The sequence below is a fragment of the Peromyscus maniculatus genome, chromosome 7 (genome assembly GCF_049852395.1).
Source record: "Peromyscus maniculatus bairdii isolate BWxNUB_F1_BW_parent chromosome 7, HU_Pman_BW_mat_3.1, whole genome shotgun sequence".
Lineage (NCBI taxonomy): Eukaryota > Metazoa > Chordata > Mammalia > Rodentia > Cricetidae > Peromyscus > Peromyscus maniculatus.
In genome coordinates this window covers 59,240,224-59,255,306 of record NC_134858.1, presented here as the reverse complement: position 1 = coordinate 59,255,306, position 15,083 = coordinate 59,240,224, and the positions used below count along the sequence as shown (strand labels likewise).

The following is a 15,083-nucleotide window of genomic DNA, read 5'->3' as shown; positions in this document are numbered from 1 at the left end:
AAATGTGTAGAACAGTTGAACAAGTCTGGCCCATGGAAGTGACTATGTCTCCGTGAGTGACCAAGTAGTGTGCCAGGGTCTTCAGCCCAGGCTCAGCTGATCTCAAATACAGGATTATTTCTGTTTTTGCATTTGTAAGCAAACTTTAAGTGTTAGGGAAAGGTTACTAACTACTTCTGTCAACATCTCTTATAGATTTGAGAATCAAACTCCTGATTTCTTTCCAAACTTGTTTTAATCTTTTTCATTTTTTGGTATTGAACCCAGGGCATCATGAATGTACAGAGTAGACACGTACAGGCAGCTGCATTCCCAGCCTTTCTTATGGACAGCTGCCATAGGGGGTTTTGCTAGAGTGCTACATTCTACCGAGTGTCTGCCAATGAAAGCTGGTTTTATTTTGTATCTGTATTAAACAGCACAATCCGTCTGCTTTGTTTCAGGTATGACTTTCAAAGCCTTATTAAAAGAATTTGACAATTCTATTTCAAATAAAGAAAACTACACTCAGGAAAAACTAAATGAAAAAGAAAGATTGATTTCAGGACAGAAATCAGAAATAGAACGACTGGAGAAGAAAAACAAAACTCTGGAGTATAAGGTTCGTGGTCACATTGTCACTGGTGTACTGACCATTCCGCACTTCTCTCACAACGACTAATGTGCCTGTCACTGCTGTGCGGGATGAGGGAGGAAGGGACTCTAGTCTTTTCATCTTAGGAGTGGAGCTTAGCTCGAGGAGATGCAGGCACCTGGCTTGTGAGGGGCTTGTTGTGTAACTTCTGTCTCTGTGTGTGTGTGTGTGTGTGTGTGTGTGTGTGTGTGAGCAACTGAAGGGCTATTGTACAGTTAGGTGGGATGTTTGCACAGCAGATGCTAAGCAGGGTGGTCTCTCTGCAGATTGAGATTTTGGAGAAAACAACCACGATCTATGAAGAAGATAAGCGCAATCTGCAGCAGGAGCTTGAGAGCCAGAATCAGAAGCTTCAGCGGCAGCTTTCTGACAAGCGCAGATTAGAAGCCAGGTTGCAAGGCATGGTGACAGAGACGACGATGAAATGGCAGAAGGAGTGTGTGAGTGTTCCTCTAGGTTAAATATTTTGCATTTCTGTGCTTGTGGCAGAGCTTTGGTGGTGTCTGTTAATCTCTGGAAGAAGTAGAGAACTGTCATTTTCCAGGAATAAAGTGGGTGGTGCGGTGTGCTTATGCAGAGAGATAAAGTAGACTGTAACTTGCTGTGGATCGCTGTAGGATCGTCGGGTAGCAGCCACCCAGCTGGAGATGCAGAATAAACTCTGGGTCAAAGATGAAAAGCTCAAACAGCTGAAGGCCATTGTGACTGAACCTAAATCTGAGAAGCCAGAGAGACCCTCCCGGGAGCGGGACCGGGAAAAAATCATTCACAGATCTGTTTCTCCTTCGCCTGTGCCTGTAAGTGTTTGCAGCTGTGTGTAGCTTAGTGCTAGAGAAAAGTTTCTCCATTTAGAGGAGTGTTTCTCTGTGAGAATTGTTTTGTTTCATGCCATTTTTTTTTTTTTTAAATTTAGCACAAAGGGGCAGAGCATGGCAGCACATGCCCTTTAATCTCAGCATTTGGGAGGGAGGTCGAGACAGGTAGATCTCTGTGAGTTTGAGGCCAGCCTGGTCTACACAGAGTTCCAGACCAACCAGGGCTACATAGTGAGTCCCTGTCTCAAAAACAACAAAAGCATATCACAAAAATTTTAATGACTGCGAATAGTTTCTTGCAATGTTAAATCTTCATGTAGTAAAATTGTAGAAAAGTAATATTGTTTCTCTCAGTTCTTCACTCTTATTCATTAATTTTTCTCCAATTTTTCTAGCTTTCTAGTAACAATATTGCTCAGATTTCCAACGGCCAGCAACTCATGAGCCAGCCACAGCTACACAGGCGCTCTAACTCTTGCAGCAGCATTTCTGTAGCTTCCTGTATTTCGGAGTGGGAGCAGAAACTGTCTCCGTTCAGCACACCTGTCAATGTCACCTCTCTTGCAAGGCATAGGCAGCAGGAGCCAGGACAAAGTAAAACGTGTATCGTGTCAGACAGAAGGCGGGGCATGTACTGGACGGAAGGCAGGGAGATGGTCCCTACATTCAGCAGTGAGATAGGCGTCCAAGACGACCGCTGCCGCAGGGTTAGTGCCAGCATTCTTTAAAGCACTGTAGTGGTAGAATTATCTCCTTTGCTCTTTGTAACTCGGTTCCAAAAAAGTTCGAGGGAAAGCTGGGCAGGCTCCAAAATGAAGAAGCTCTGATTTTTCTGTTCAAGACTGAGCCATCCTGAAATGGAGGCTGAGCTCTCGATGTGAGAAAGCAGAAGCATGTGCCCGTGAGCTGGGAATGCCAGCCAGCATGGTGCCCCTAGAGTAGACTGCTCGCCCGACCAAGGGGCGTTGCACAGAATCTAGGGACATGAGTGTCTTGCTTCCTTGATCCCCCCCCACCCCTCGTTTTTTCCTTTTCTCCTCCTCCTGCTCCTTTTTCCCCCTTGTTGCTGGGGACGGAGCCTAGGGTTTCGACATTATAAGACACTGAGCTCTATCACTGAGCCATAATCCCCCCAATACAAATATGAATATAGAAGCCTATACTTTTTTTTTTTTTCTCTTTTGGTTCCCCTTCCCCAAATTTAATTTTTTTCTTACTGTTTTTTTTAGGGGGTGGTAATAAGTTTTTCATTTTGAAAGTTTAATGGGTTAGAGACTCTCCTGCCTCTGGCAGAGTCGTTATTTTATGCAATCTTTTATCGTCTGAGGCACTCCAAAGTAAGTCACAGATGCCATGACACTCAACAAAAGAGCATTTCCTGTGTAACCACCATCTTTTGTAACCACCGTCTTTACCCCTTTGAAGGAAGACAGTGTATTTTATGTGGAGAGTCTCTCACTATCCTGCCTGTCCCAGTAACAGCCTTTCCTTTCAACCCATGCTGCTGTCCAGATGCATGCACTGCATGTGGCCATCACAAATCTTTCATCGCTTTAATATAAAATATGCTTCCTCCTTTTTGATTTCTGTGACCTGAACTGTTTGAAACTACTGACAGCCTTCACATCCTAAACTTTTAATCTTGAGGCCTTACAAGGCCTTCAAGGGTGATTAACTAAACCCAATTCATGTTTTCTTCAATATTAAGATTAAAATTTCCTTTGAAGTTGAATAAATAATCACACCAATACTGTGAATTAGATAGTCAATAAAATCTTAACTGCTCTTTTAAAATTATTCTTTTAAGTAAAATGATCTTGCAGTAAATACTTTCTTAAGATCCTCTTACATGCCCGGTGGTGGTAGTGCCTTTAATCCCAGTAGGGAGTCAGAGGCAGGCGGATCTCTATGAGTTTGAGGCCAGCCTGGTCCACAGAGTGAGTTCCAGGACAGCCAGGGCTGTTACACTGAGAAATCCTGTCTCAAAAACTAAAAAGATCCTCTTACATGATTTAGAATGTAGATAAATGCCCTGCAATCTGATTACTAATGATGGTGACCAGTCTTGGGTTCTTATAAGGCAACAGACAATTCTGTAGTCTCAAGTTCTTGCTTTGCAGATTTTACTTTTAGGGAGCAGATCATGGTGAATGGTCTTTGTGATCACCTCTAGTAAATCCTCCTCTTCTGTGTCAAACTCCAACCTGCTGGGAGGTCTGTTTACACCTGCCAGCAGTAAGGGAATGCCTGACTTGGCTGTGACGGTCAGGGGGATGTACTAAGACACAGACTTTAACTTCTTTCTTGAAATCCAAATCTCTTTAGAAGTGCAGCAGAAAAGTTCCCATGCGGTTAGTTATCTCTGTGTCCATGCTCAGTGGCCAGAAATTATCAGGTGGACTGGGCTTTACATTTTGGTGTGGAAAGAATTTCAAAATTGTCATGACTGCTAATCGATTTTCTGCAGTCTGTCTCCTTTTCAGAGTTTGATCTGAATGTATTATGCTGTAAATGTGTTCAAGGAATCTCTTCTGCCAAGTGCTAGATCCTAAGAGCTAGGCTTTCTGATTCAACATCAGTCAGACCATTTTCAGAATGGAATGGTTTCTGCCTGCATGGACGCTCAGTGTCTTTAGTGGCAAGTTGTAGTGACTGTTGTAGAGCTGAGTTAGAGCTGCCCTGAGTTGGTTTCCTGTAACTGAACAACTGAACCAGGATCCTCATTTGGCTAGGTAGGAAGGGTTCTGCCTGCAGACTCTCATTTATTTTCAGTTTCATAAACAGGAGACGCTCACAGTTGTTTATGTGCTACTATATCATGTACATGAAATACGTTTTCTTGAGTTGAATGTGCTGTTTAACTTGGCACCCATGGCATTTGACTGGAAAACAACTAGTTTTTATTATATGATACAAGCTGATTTCATACTATAGTCTTTGCTTCTTGGAGCTTTTAAGAGACATTTGGAGAAAAAAAAATGTTGGTATATTTGAAGCTCTGTGGAATTGTGTTTTGAGATATAAAAATCCTTACTGCAAGTGCTCAGAAGTACTTAACACTGTTCAGGCATGCTGCACGTGAAGTTCTTCAGGGTTTTGCTAAGCCAGAGCTTCAACAGCTTGTAGTCTTTTGGTCTGGCTGTATATGGAGGAGTGGTTTCTATTTAGATGCCTCAGACATACTTTAGTGTTGTATTATTGATCCTGCTGATACCTGTAACCAACCTGCTAATCTATGTATTACTTCACAAAGCAGGTATAAGAATTAGTTTTTAATCAAGAATGCAAAATGGATTATTTTTTCCTCAACTAGCTATAAACAAGAAGATCTAGAGTCACCACAATTTTATCTTTTGCCTTTTGTTGAAATGGAAGCTCCCATATGACCATTCTCTCTAGATACTATTGTCTAAAGATGTGTGTTGGTTCTGTTTGGCTAAGAGAACATGAGATGACGTACACATTTAGCTTGGACAGGATTGATTCTGTTGTTGTGAATTTGCATTGTAAACTGCTGCACTTCTAACAGTACCTCAAAGTAATCCTGGGTTGTGCTTGTTTCTCAATTCCTCTTCCAACCTGATCAGAACACACCAATTCCTGTACGACACAGAAGGTCCCGCTCTGCAGGGAGCAGATGGGTAGATCATAAGCCTGCCTCTAATGTGCAAACTGAGACAGTCATGCAGCCACATGTCCCTCACGCCATCACAGTGTCTGTTGCAAATGAAAAGGCACTAGCTAAGTGTGAGAAGTACATGCTGACCCACCAGGAACTAGCCTCCGATGGGGAGATTCAGACTAAAGTAATTAAGGTAAAAACAAGTCTTTACAAAAGAATACCAATGAAAAATCTTTGCCCTGCTATCCCTTGATGAGATCTAGAACATAAATGGGGTGTTGGGTGGAACTTTTGTTTTATTGGAAAATTAATGTATTACTTAGATTGTAAATCTGCTGGGTCTGGATCTACTTAAATAGGTCTAGAGTCTTGGGGTTGTTAGTACTCCAGATCCATGATGAACTTTAGTTACTACATATTTAGCTAAAACTTAGCTTCAAAAGTAAACCCAGAGCCATATGGACAACTTGATTGAACTTGAGAGGCCAAGGCAGATGGGTCACCAGTTTGAGCCCATCCTGGAGCACATAGTTGTCTTGAAAACCCAGACAGCAACAGAAAGCAGGCATAACAACCATCTTCTGCTTTGCTATTATTTCAAGATAAAATGTTTGCATTAACACTTGTCCTATGCTAGGCGGTGGTAGCACTCGCCTTTAATCCCAGCACTCAGGAGGCAGAGGCAGGTGGTTCAAGACCAGCTTTGTCTACAGAGTGAGTTCCAGGACAGTCGGGGTGACACAGATGAAATGCTCCCCCCCCAAAACAAACAAACAAAAACGTGTCCTGTGGTCAGGCATGGTGGTACTTGCAGGAGGATCTCAGTTAACAGTCTCAAATTAATAACGCACAAAATCTGGGAACATCACTCAATCGTTTCAAGTTGAGAGGACAGTTCTAATTCAGACTGCTGCCACCAGAAGGACAGCAGCACCTTAAACGTGGAGCTGCCTCTGCTGGGTCAATTTAGCTTTTAAATTTATAGGTGCAATAAAATATTTTCCCTGTAGCTAGGAATGTTATGGTTATCTTGTGCTAGACTCTTGTTAGTGAGAGGTGGACTGAGGTTTCTGAAGCATTTGATCAATAGATTCAGTAGCTCAAGGGTCTTTTGGGTTTATGGGTGAGAGTTTCAGCTATGCCTGCCTGTCGGTTGGATGTATCAAAGTGTAACAGTGACCTTTTCTCTTGGATTTAGGGTGATGTTTTTAAGACCAGAGGTGGTGGACAATCTGTTCAGTTTACTGATATAGAGACTTTAAAACAAGAGTCGCCGACTGGGTGAGTTGGTGTCAAATCTCTCTCTAAAGGGCTGTTTCTTAGGCTCTTGTTCTTAGGAACAGAATATCCTGTGAGGTTTATCATTTATTCTCCGAGGCAGGGGTATAGGTGGTTTCTCCCCTTCTAATGTTTTCCATTCTTCTTAGATGCAAAAATGATTGTTGCATCATGTTTCCCCTTTTTCAGTAGTCGAAAACGAAGATCGTCCACAGTAGCACCTGCCCAACCAGATGGTACAGAGTCTGAATGGACCGATGTAGAAACAAGGGTAGGGGTAAAATTAAATACTTGCTTGCTAAAATTAGCCGCATAGTGCTGTAGCACTTTGTGCTCTTTGAACTTGCTAAGGCAGAACCACATACTGCCCATGCCGCCTGGAGACCTGTAACTAACATTCTGGTAGGGCACTTGCATACTAGAAGTCCTCTGTGTATGTGCACGTGCGTGCGTGCGTGCGTGCGTGCGTGCGTATGTATGTGTATGGGGGGTGATGAGGGGTCAAGAGTGGATCCGGAAGTATTGCTCCAGACTAACAAAACTCATAGCAGATAGACTAACCCACAGCCGTGCCCAGTGCTCCCTGTGACTATTACCTCTGAGGAAAGGCTCCTCAGGGAGGAATCAGGCAAGGCCTGGCCACCAGCGTCTTCAGGACCTCCTCTCTCTCCATCCTTACCTAAGATGCAAAGATACCTGGGCACTCTCCCAGGCCCTTCTTGCTCTTGTTGCCTGTGCAGAAATGGATCGTAAGCATGGGACTAGTGGTTTAACCTAGGTGTCTTCGCTGAACTAGCGCAGTGTTGGATTTCATCGCAGTAGAGCCCATCTACATGGACGTCTGCTTCTGATCGTTGGAGCTGACCTTTCCCTGTTCTGTCCCTTTCCTCTAGTGTTCCGTTGCTGTTGAGATGAGAGCAGGATCTCAGCTGGGCCCCGGATATCAGCACCATGCACAACCCAAGTGAGCACCACGGCCAGCCCTGCTGTGTCCTCCCTCCCTCTCCCAGGCTTTCTTTCCATCACCACTGCTGCTCTAGCTGCGCCTCACTCTGCTTTACCTGGGCCCTGCTGACAATGTGTGGTCGGCCTTTGTAGTGCCGAGCTCTCCAGAGTGCTGTAAGAGCTGCTGGAGGGGAGGTGTCAGCAGATTGGTGGCTTTTGCTCATACTTGGCCACTTCTCAATCTTTGAGACTGAGCTGAAAGCCACCTGGAAAGAGGTGAAGGGGGCATATCTTTCTCTATTAAATATGACAAAGAGTATAATACACAAAAAATGTTGAATACCAGCTGCCTTTGGGGTCACAGACAAGGCTTTGCTCTCAGCTAAGGTCTCTGATTTCTTTGCACTTCTGCAGGATGACTCAGACACTGGGGATGACAGTGTTGTGTCTGTCACTCTTACCTAATGGACCTCATGGTTTTGGAACAGGGGTACATGTTCTATAGATAGGTGAAGCATGGTTTGGAACAGGGGTACATATTCTATAGATAGGTGAAGCTGAATGCCAGAATTCATGTTGAAGGAAGCACACATTTGCTCTGTTAAATCCACACAAGGGAGCTAGCCTATTTTTCCGTATTTCATAAAACCAATGTTTATACATCTCACTCTACATTTTTAACCTTGGGTTGGTTCCTTGGGTGATTGGGAAGGTGGCTGCAGTGGGCTAAGAACAGGAAGTTACCTCCTGTTACATTCTGCATGTTACTTGCTTGCTCCAAGGACTTGAGTTTTCTTCTGATAAAAGGAATTCTCACAGCCTTCCTAAGGAATCATTTGTCTTGACTGTGTCGCTAAATGCAGAATTCAATATTAAATGTTGCTTTTTGTGTTTTAGGCGCAAGAAGCCTTGACCTGACAGCTCTGGTAGCAGAAGAATGTTTTCCTTTGTGTTGGTGATTTCTCCAAAGCTGTGCCAGACACCGTGTCTGAGTCACCCTGCAGAAGAATGTATCTAGATCACATCGTATTTTTTATTGTGACTTTTCCAACTGTTCTGAATATTTTCTAAGGTTTTATAAAAAAACAAAAAACAAAAATGCTGCTATTGATTAGCCGCAAAAAAATGCACTTTAGACATATTTAACAATTAAGACTTTCAAAATAAAGATGGTGACTGGCCAATGGTAAAGCCATTTTAGGAAGGTGTTTAGAATTCTGTATGTATATATTCACTTTTTGCTTTTATATATGCCAAAAGAATTGAAATAAAAAGCACTAAGAAGCACAGAGTTGTGGAGTGGACACTCACTCAGCATGCTCCCAAGCACCTTCAGTGTCCTGTTTATCTGGTACTTGGTATTAGTGGGATACAATAAGGGAGAGCACTAGAGAATAGAAACTTGGCTGTGTTGTATGAGCGTGAGATGTTGAGACCATGATTGGAAAAAGCACAGGCACAAATAGCCAAACTAGTAGAAACACATGAACTATGAACCAATAGATGAGTCCCCATGGAACTGGATCAGGCCCTCTGGATAAGTAAGACAGTCGATTAGCTTGAACTGTCTGGGAGGCCCCCAGGCAGTGGGACTGGGACCTGTCCTTAGTGCATGAGCTGGCTTTTTGGAGCCTGGGGCCTATGCTGGGACCCTTTGCTCAGCCTGGGTGAAGGGAGGAGGGGACTGGACCTGCCTGGACCGAATCTACCAGGCTTGAGCTGACTCCCCAGGGGAGTCCTTGCCTTAGAGGAGATGGGAATGGGGGGTGGATTGAGGGGAGGGGGGCCGGGGGGGGGGCCGGGGGAGGGGAGGACGGGAATCCATGGCTGATATGTAAAATTTAATTATAAAATTTAAAAAATAAATTAAAAAAAATGAAACTTGGCTGTGAATGAATGAACCTTATGGGGTATGAAACAGACTAAGATATTGCTCATGGACCCCAAAGTCAGCTTATAAAGCCAAGTCCGACATCAAAATACCATGTTGTTTGTCCTATCTTAATACATGAGCTTTGCTGGACACTTCTTAGCTCCTAATGGCTAATTTGGTTGAAAACTAACTTTGATTTCTATAACTCGGGCATTCCTCTGAGGGAATGTGCTCACCGTCAAAGCCTTGGATGGAAGGAAGCCAGATTTAACAGGACTTTTCCGTGTGCTCCGTCACTCAGAGTGCAGTTTTCTCTATACTGCAGAGACTTGTGCTGCAGTTGGCCCCTCGTGCATATGCTCTGGAGTGTTGAGGGCAGAGATGATGGTGAGAAGTGCTGGTTGTCGGCTGTGCACACACCCAGCTTGAACTAGGTTTTTGTAAATGTGTTCTTTTGCCATTCTCACTAGCAACTCTCAGAACTGATAGACATGAAATAGGATCTCATTGATTTAATGAGTATTTCCTGATTGTGAGTTTGGTTTCTCAAATACAAGAGCCTTTGCAATAAAACTACTTAGTAAGTGTTGGGGTGTGTAACACTGTATGTATCCTTTGCAACTTGAAACTTTGGATCTTCCTGCCCATGACCTTTTTTATGGCACCTTTATTTATGATGCCAGGGATGGATTTCATGTCCTTAGCATGCAAGGAATACATTCTACCCTCCCACCCACCCCCAACCCCCCAAACACACACACACACACAGGGTTTCTCTGTGTAGTTCTGGTGCCTAGCCTGGATCTCTGTAGACCAGGCTGGCCTTGAACTCAGAGATCTGCCTGGCTCTGCCTCCCGAGTGCTGGGATTAAAGGCGTGCGCCACCACCGCCCGGCTGGATTACCACAAATTCAAGGCCAGCTGCCTGGGTTGTATAGTAAGGTTATATAATAAGGGGACTGAGATGTAGCTGAGTAGGTAGACTGCTTGCATAGAGTACACCAGGCTCTGGATTTGATCCCTAGCATTGCATGAACTGTCTGTAGTGGTGCACACTTACAATCAATCCCAGGTGAAGGCAGGAAGATCCTACATTCCTGGTTATCCTCAGCTACATAGCAAGGTCAAGGTCAGCTGGGAAAAATGACACCCTGTTAGTTTTTTATTTTAGAGATTTGAGGCAAGCTTGTCAAATTCTACTGAGATTGTGAATAGAATTTTGGTTGGAACTATATAATTTGGGGAGAATTATCCACTGAAGGTCTTATCTGTGAAAACTATATTGCTCTACTTAGGTTCCTTTTGATAACTGCTTCATAGCTTGTTTGTGGTGCTGAAATCGGAATTACATGAACTTTAAAGCAACATCACACATTGGAGGTGTTTTTTGGTAAACCACTCGCCTAGTATTCATGAGGTTCTGATTTCAAGTCCCTAGCTCTGAAATCCAAGGCCACCTTTAGACAAACTGTCCAAGAGCTCCACAACTAAGCTGTACCCCAACCTGATGGGTATTTTGAGTTTCTAAGTTTTGTTTGTGTGTACGAGCAGTCTTGGGGTTACTATTGCTGTGATAAAGCGCCATGCACTCACGCAAAAGCAAAGGAAGACATGTCTGTTCCCCACTTTCAAAGAATGTTTAAGGTTTTTTTTTTTCTTTCTTTCTTTCTATTAAGATATTTGTTTTGGGTTGGGCGGTGGTGGCGCAAGCCTTTTAATCCCAGCACTACCAGAGGCAGGTGGATCTCAGCGAGTTCGAGGACAGCCTGGTCTACAGAGTGAGTTCCAGGATAGGCAGGGCTGTTTTACAGAGAAACCCTGTCTCGAAAAAAAAGGTATTTGCTTTGAATGTTTGCTCCTTATCGCGTTATGAAAGTTATCCTCCTAGTTTTCTAGGAGTCTACGTGATTAGTTGCCAAATTTCATCACGTGGTCCCTCCTCCCTTCTGTGTTTATTTTTCCCACCATACCTTATATGATCCTTTTAAAAATAGTGTTTTCTTTTATGTGTATGTGAGCGTGTCTGCTGAGGTCGGCCAGGATCCGATCCCCTGGACCTGGAATTCGAGTTTTGGGGTGGCAGAATCGATCTCGGGTCCTCTGGAAGAGCAGTAAAATGGCTTAACCTCCGAGGCACCTCTGTGCTTTCTTAATGTAATGAATTACTTTAGAGTTTTCTTGAGATGAAGTGTCCTGTTAACCTCGATTCACTCTAGACCCTTTATGGTATTTACCTACTACTCATCTGACTCCGGGCTTAGCGCGCGCACGCGCGCACGGTGCGGGGGTGGGGGTGGGGCCAGCCACGTGACCGGCAGGGCTTCAGTCAGCTACTGACTTTTTTCACAGTGTGCCCAAGCCGCGGGAGCGCTCCTGCTAATTAAAGCAGGGGACAGGCCGGGCGGCGGTGGTGCACGCCTTTAATCCCAGCACTCGGAAGGCAGAGCCAAGCGGATCTCAGTGAGTCTGAAGCCAGCCTGGTCTAAAGAGTTCTAGGACAGGCACCAGAACTACACGGAGAAACCCTGTCTTGAAAAAAACAAACCAAACAAACAAGGGACAGGACCAGTGCGTTTTCACAGAAAACTTTCCTCTTAGCTGCTAAACCGTAAAGTTTAGCACTTCCTACGCTCGCAAACCGCCCCACGCCCGCCAAACCGGAAGCCGAACGCGCAGCTCCGGAACTGCGTTCGGCAAGGCACGGCACCGCCTCTCGTTTTTGGCTCTGCCCCTTCCGCTCGGAGCCGGGCATCGATTGGCCGCCGCGGCCCCCATAAGAGGCTTCGCGCAGGCGCGTGTGACCCTTTCCTCAGCTGCCGCCAAGGTGCTCGGTTCTTCCGAGGGAGCTAAGGCCGCGTTGGGGTGAGGCCCTCACTTCATCCGGCGACTAGCACCGTGCCGGCAGTCCGCAACATGGCCTCCGTCTCCGAGCTCGCCTGCATCTACTCCGCCCTCATCCTGCACGACGACGAGGTGACGGTCACGGTGAGTGCGCGGCGTGGGGAGCCGCGGGGCGGCCACGTGTGGTGCTGGCGGGGGCCAGGCACTCACTCGGCTGGCCGACTCGTCGCGGTCTCGGATATTCGATGCCTTGGAGGCCCCAGGCGCGCACGCGCTCTTCTACTCTCGCGGTCCAGTGGCCGTGAACGGCGGTCGTACGCGCGCTTGTGTTTGCCAGAGGTCAAATATTAGAGCGGATTATCGTTCTACTTGCTTTTAGGATTCGAACTCGTGTCGTCAGGCTTTGGAGGCAATCGCACTAGTCCTCCGAGCCTTCAAACCTGGCCGATGTCTTTTATGAGACTAAGCATGAGCTGCCCTTAGATAGCCCGAATTGGCAACTTCTGGGACTGTATAAGCGACTTCTGGGACTTGGTTTTTAACCGTATTCTGATCGCTCTGACGGATTGGCTTTGTATTCCAGGAGGACAAGATCAATGCCCTCATTAAAGCAGCTGGTGTCAATGTTGAACCCTTCTGGCCTGGCCTGTTTGCAAAGGTAAGAGTTGGGGAAGTCTTGCTAATGTACTTTTTCCACCGCCCCTCTTGGATTTTGTATCTTAGTTTGTACTTAATGGTGTAGCTTTTATATCAGTCCCTGGTTTCTAACAGATTAAAAACTTTAACTGTGTTACTCCAAAAAAAAAATCTCTTTAAGTGTTACAGTTCATATTTTGTAGAAATTAAGTTTAGTGGCCTCGTATAGAAAGTTCTGTACAAATTGCTTTATTTCTAGGAAGGGAGGTCAGCCAACTGAAGGGGGTTGGGTTCAAAGAGTTTAGAAATTTGGAAAATCTGTCCATTTTGTTCTCCTGGGTTACTTAGAACAAATTTTCCCACCATGAGAGGAAATTCGTGTACCTTGAAAACAGCAACCAAATACAGGCCCAGCTTTCACACTGAATATCAATTTTGCTTGTGTATTGACTGTGGGCCTGTGCATTGGTCTGGTCTCGAAAAAGCCAAACAGAACAAGTGATTGGAACATAAAGGGCAGGAGTAAACGCTTTACTTGTCCTTTGTGTTGCAGGCCCTGGCCAATGTCAACATTGGGAGCCTCATCTGCAACGTAGGGGCTGGTGGGCCTGCTCCAGCAGCTGGAGCCGCGCCAGCAGGCGGTCCTGCCCCCTCAACTGCTGCTGCCCCAGCTGAGGAGAAGAAAGTGGAAGCAAAGAAGGAAGAATCTGAGGAGTCTGATGACGACATGGGCTTTGGTCTTTTTGACTAAACCTCTTTTGTTAACATATCCAATAAAAGGATGAACCTGTAAGGTGGCTGGTCTCAGTTGTATGCCCCAGGCATAGCTTCTGGAGGGTTGGGTGATAGTGGCAGGTCTCTAAGATGTCAGGGTGGGAGGATCCTGAGTTCAAGGCCAGCATGAGTTACTTGTCTGGACTAGCCTCAGTCAGTTATTCTGTAGCCCTAAGAACACTGATTTAGTCCCGGCCATTTGAAAATGAACAAAACTAACCGCTAACTTATAATACTGTCAAAGATGGCAAAGCGAATCTGCGTCTCACAACCTGCTTCTGTACAGGTGGCGCTCTTGACAGTTCTGGGGTGGGTCTGAGTAGAAGCTGCTTGTGTTTAGTGACCACCCTGGCTCCTGGGGTTACCAGTAAGATTCCATTTCCACTGATGTCTGCCTTCAATATTTGATTTCTATGATACTGTCCGCTTGGCATGAACAAGTCAGTAAATTTGGTCATCAAGGCTTGCTGACTCAACTGTATTCATAGAGTGCATCTGCTTTTGGCTCCTAGGGCCAGCAGGCTAGAACTTTCCTTACTCAGGCTTGACTTGTCTCTTGGGATGGTTCAGCATGCATGTGCCTGTGTCTGCTGCTGTTTAAAACTACCCTTTGTTATCTCTCAAACAGTTGTAAGGTAGGTTCCAGCCTGTTGCCCTTAAGAACGAAACACAGCTGCATTATTTTAGTTTCTCTTTGTGACTTCATGGCTGGCCTGCCTCTCTCTGGTGTGCTGGGACTAGAGTGCACAGCCATACCTGCCCTTAAAAGTACTTTTTATAGAAGAGCAAGCAGGAGCTGAAATTTCAAGCATGCAGCGAGGCCTGGTATTTGCAGTTTCACATGGTGCGTTAAATCTTAGGACCAGAACCTGAGACTGAACTAACAAAAGTTGGCTAAGGAGCTTTGATTTTTTTTTTTTTTCATTTACAAGCAGCTTTTCTCATCTGCAGGCAAGCCTGGAGGTTTGTAGTTTTAGTGGTGATGAAATTCAGAACTAGAATATAATAGCTCAGTGGTAGAGAACGCGCTAGTGTGTTTGCTGGTCTGGGTTTCCACAAGTCAGATAATGTACATAGCATGGCAGGATATAGGCTACTCAGTCCAATAATTCTGGGCCACAATTTGATAGGCAGCACCTATACTTCGGAGTTGTGTGATTTGGGGCGTTGTAATGTCCAACTAAGACCCTTGGACTTGTAGTTGGTGTAACATTGCCATCTCCAGGTGGCTCTTTGAGACAGGATCTTAACTGTATATCCTTGGCTAGTCTGGAACTTGCTCTGTAGACCAGGCTGGCCTCTTGGACTGGTTCTCTGGTTAGTTCTCACTGTAATCCCAGCGTTTAGGAGGCAGAACTAGGATGACCAGGGAGAATTCGAGGCTGTAATCAAACAACCCAGTGAGTTTGAGTCTCCAGAACTGGGAGATGCAAACCTGTCCAGCACTGAAGCGCTGGGATCCAAGGTGGAGAGGAGCTGGGCTTAGGGAAGCAGGGTTTTCTAGGTTGGAAAATAATGTAGAGTAGTCACCTCACCCTTAGAAGAGAGGATGGGACTCCAGGATCAGCAGTGTGCAGCCAAGTCAGCAGGCAGGACTCAGCCTGGCCTTTTCCTGCTGCTGGCTTAGAGGCTCTGCAAAGGGTGTTAGGTAGGGCCCTTTGCCAT

General features: G+C 45.3%; 2 protein-coding genes across 16 annotated transcripts in view; both read left to right on the top strand.

Annotated features, from left to right (window-relative positions):
- Kif23 (kinesin family member 23) overlaps positions 1 to 8,581 on the top strand; it is a 30,922-nt gene extending 22,341 nt beyond the window's left edge. For 4 of the 15 annotated variants that reach the window (XM_016003522.3, XM_016003537.3, XM_016003519.3 and 1 more), the window contains 9 exons: positions 444 to 601; positions 901 to 1,074; positions 1,252 to 1,431; positions 1,845 to 2,156; positions 5,037 to 5,264; positions 6,270 to 6,352; positions 6,539 to 6,620; positions 7,243 to 7,313; positions 8,192 to 8,581. In XM_016003522.3, the coding sequence (XP_015859008.1) occupies positions 444 to 601; positions 901 to 1,074; positions 1,252 to 1,431; positions 1,845 to 2,156; positions 5,037 to 5,264; positions 6,270 to 6,352; positions 6,539 to 6,620; positions 7,243 to 7,313; positions 8,192 to 8,207 (1,304 nt within the window). In that variant the 3' untranslated portion in view covers positions 8,208 to 8,581. The remainder of the gene's footprint in view (positions 1 to 443; positions 602 to 900; positions 1,075 to 1,251; positions 1,432 to 1,844; positions 2,157 to 5,036; positions 5,265 to 6,269; positions 6,353 to 6,538; positions 6,621 to 7,242; positions 7,314 to 8,191) is intronic. The other 11 variants (XM_076576426.1, XM_016003542.3, XM_076576425.1 and 8 more) reach the window with 4 other exon arrangements.
- A 3,369-nt stretch (positions 8,582 to 11,950) lies between these two features.
- On the top strand, positions 11,951 to 13,437 carry Rplp1 (ribosomal protein lateral stalk subunit P1). Its single transcript, XM_006971459.4, has 3 exons — positions 11,951 to 12,152; positions 12,592 to 12,666; positions 13,198 to 13,437. The coding sequence occupies exons 1-3, from the start codon at positions 12,081 to 12,083 to the stop codon at positions 13,393 to 13,395; spliced, it is 345 nt and encodes a 114-aa protein (XP_006971521.1). The 5' UTR covers positions 11,951 to 12,080; the 3' UTR covers positions 13,396 to 13,437.
- Positions 13,438 to 15,083: the final 1,646 nt, after the last annotated feature.

Excerpts from the sequence above, each read along its gene's own strand:
- Rplp1 (XM_006971459.4), top strand. The coding sequence starts at position 12,081 with ATGGCCTCCGTCTCCGAGCTCGCCTGCATCTACTCCGCCCTCATCCTG. Across the intron at positions 12,153-12,591 it reads ACGACGAGGTGACGGTCACG|GAGGACAAGATCAATGCCCT; the intron begins GTGAGTGCGCGG and ends TTTGTATTCCAG. Across the intron at positions 12,667-13,197 it reads GGCCTGGCCTGTTTGCAAAG|GCCCTGGCCAATGTCAACAT; the intron begins GTAAGAGTTGGG and ends TTTGTGTTGCAG.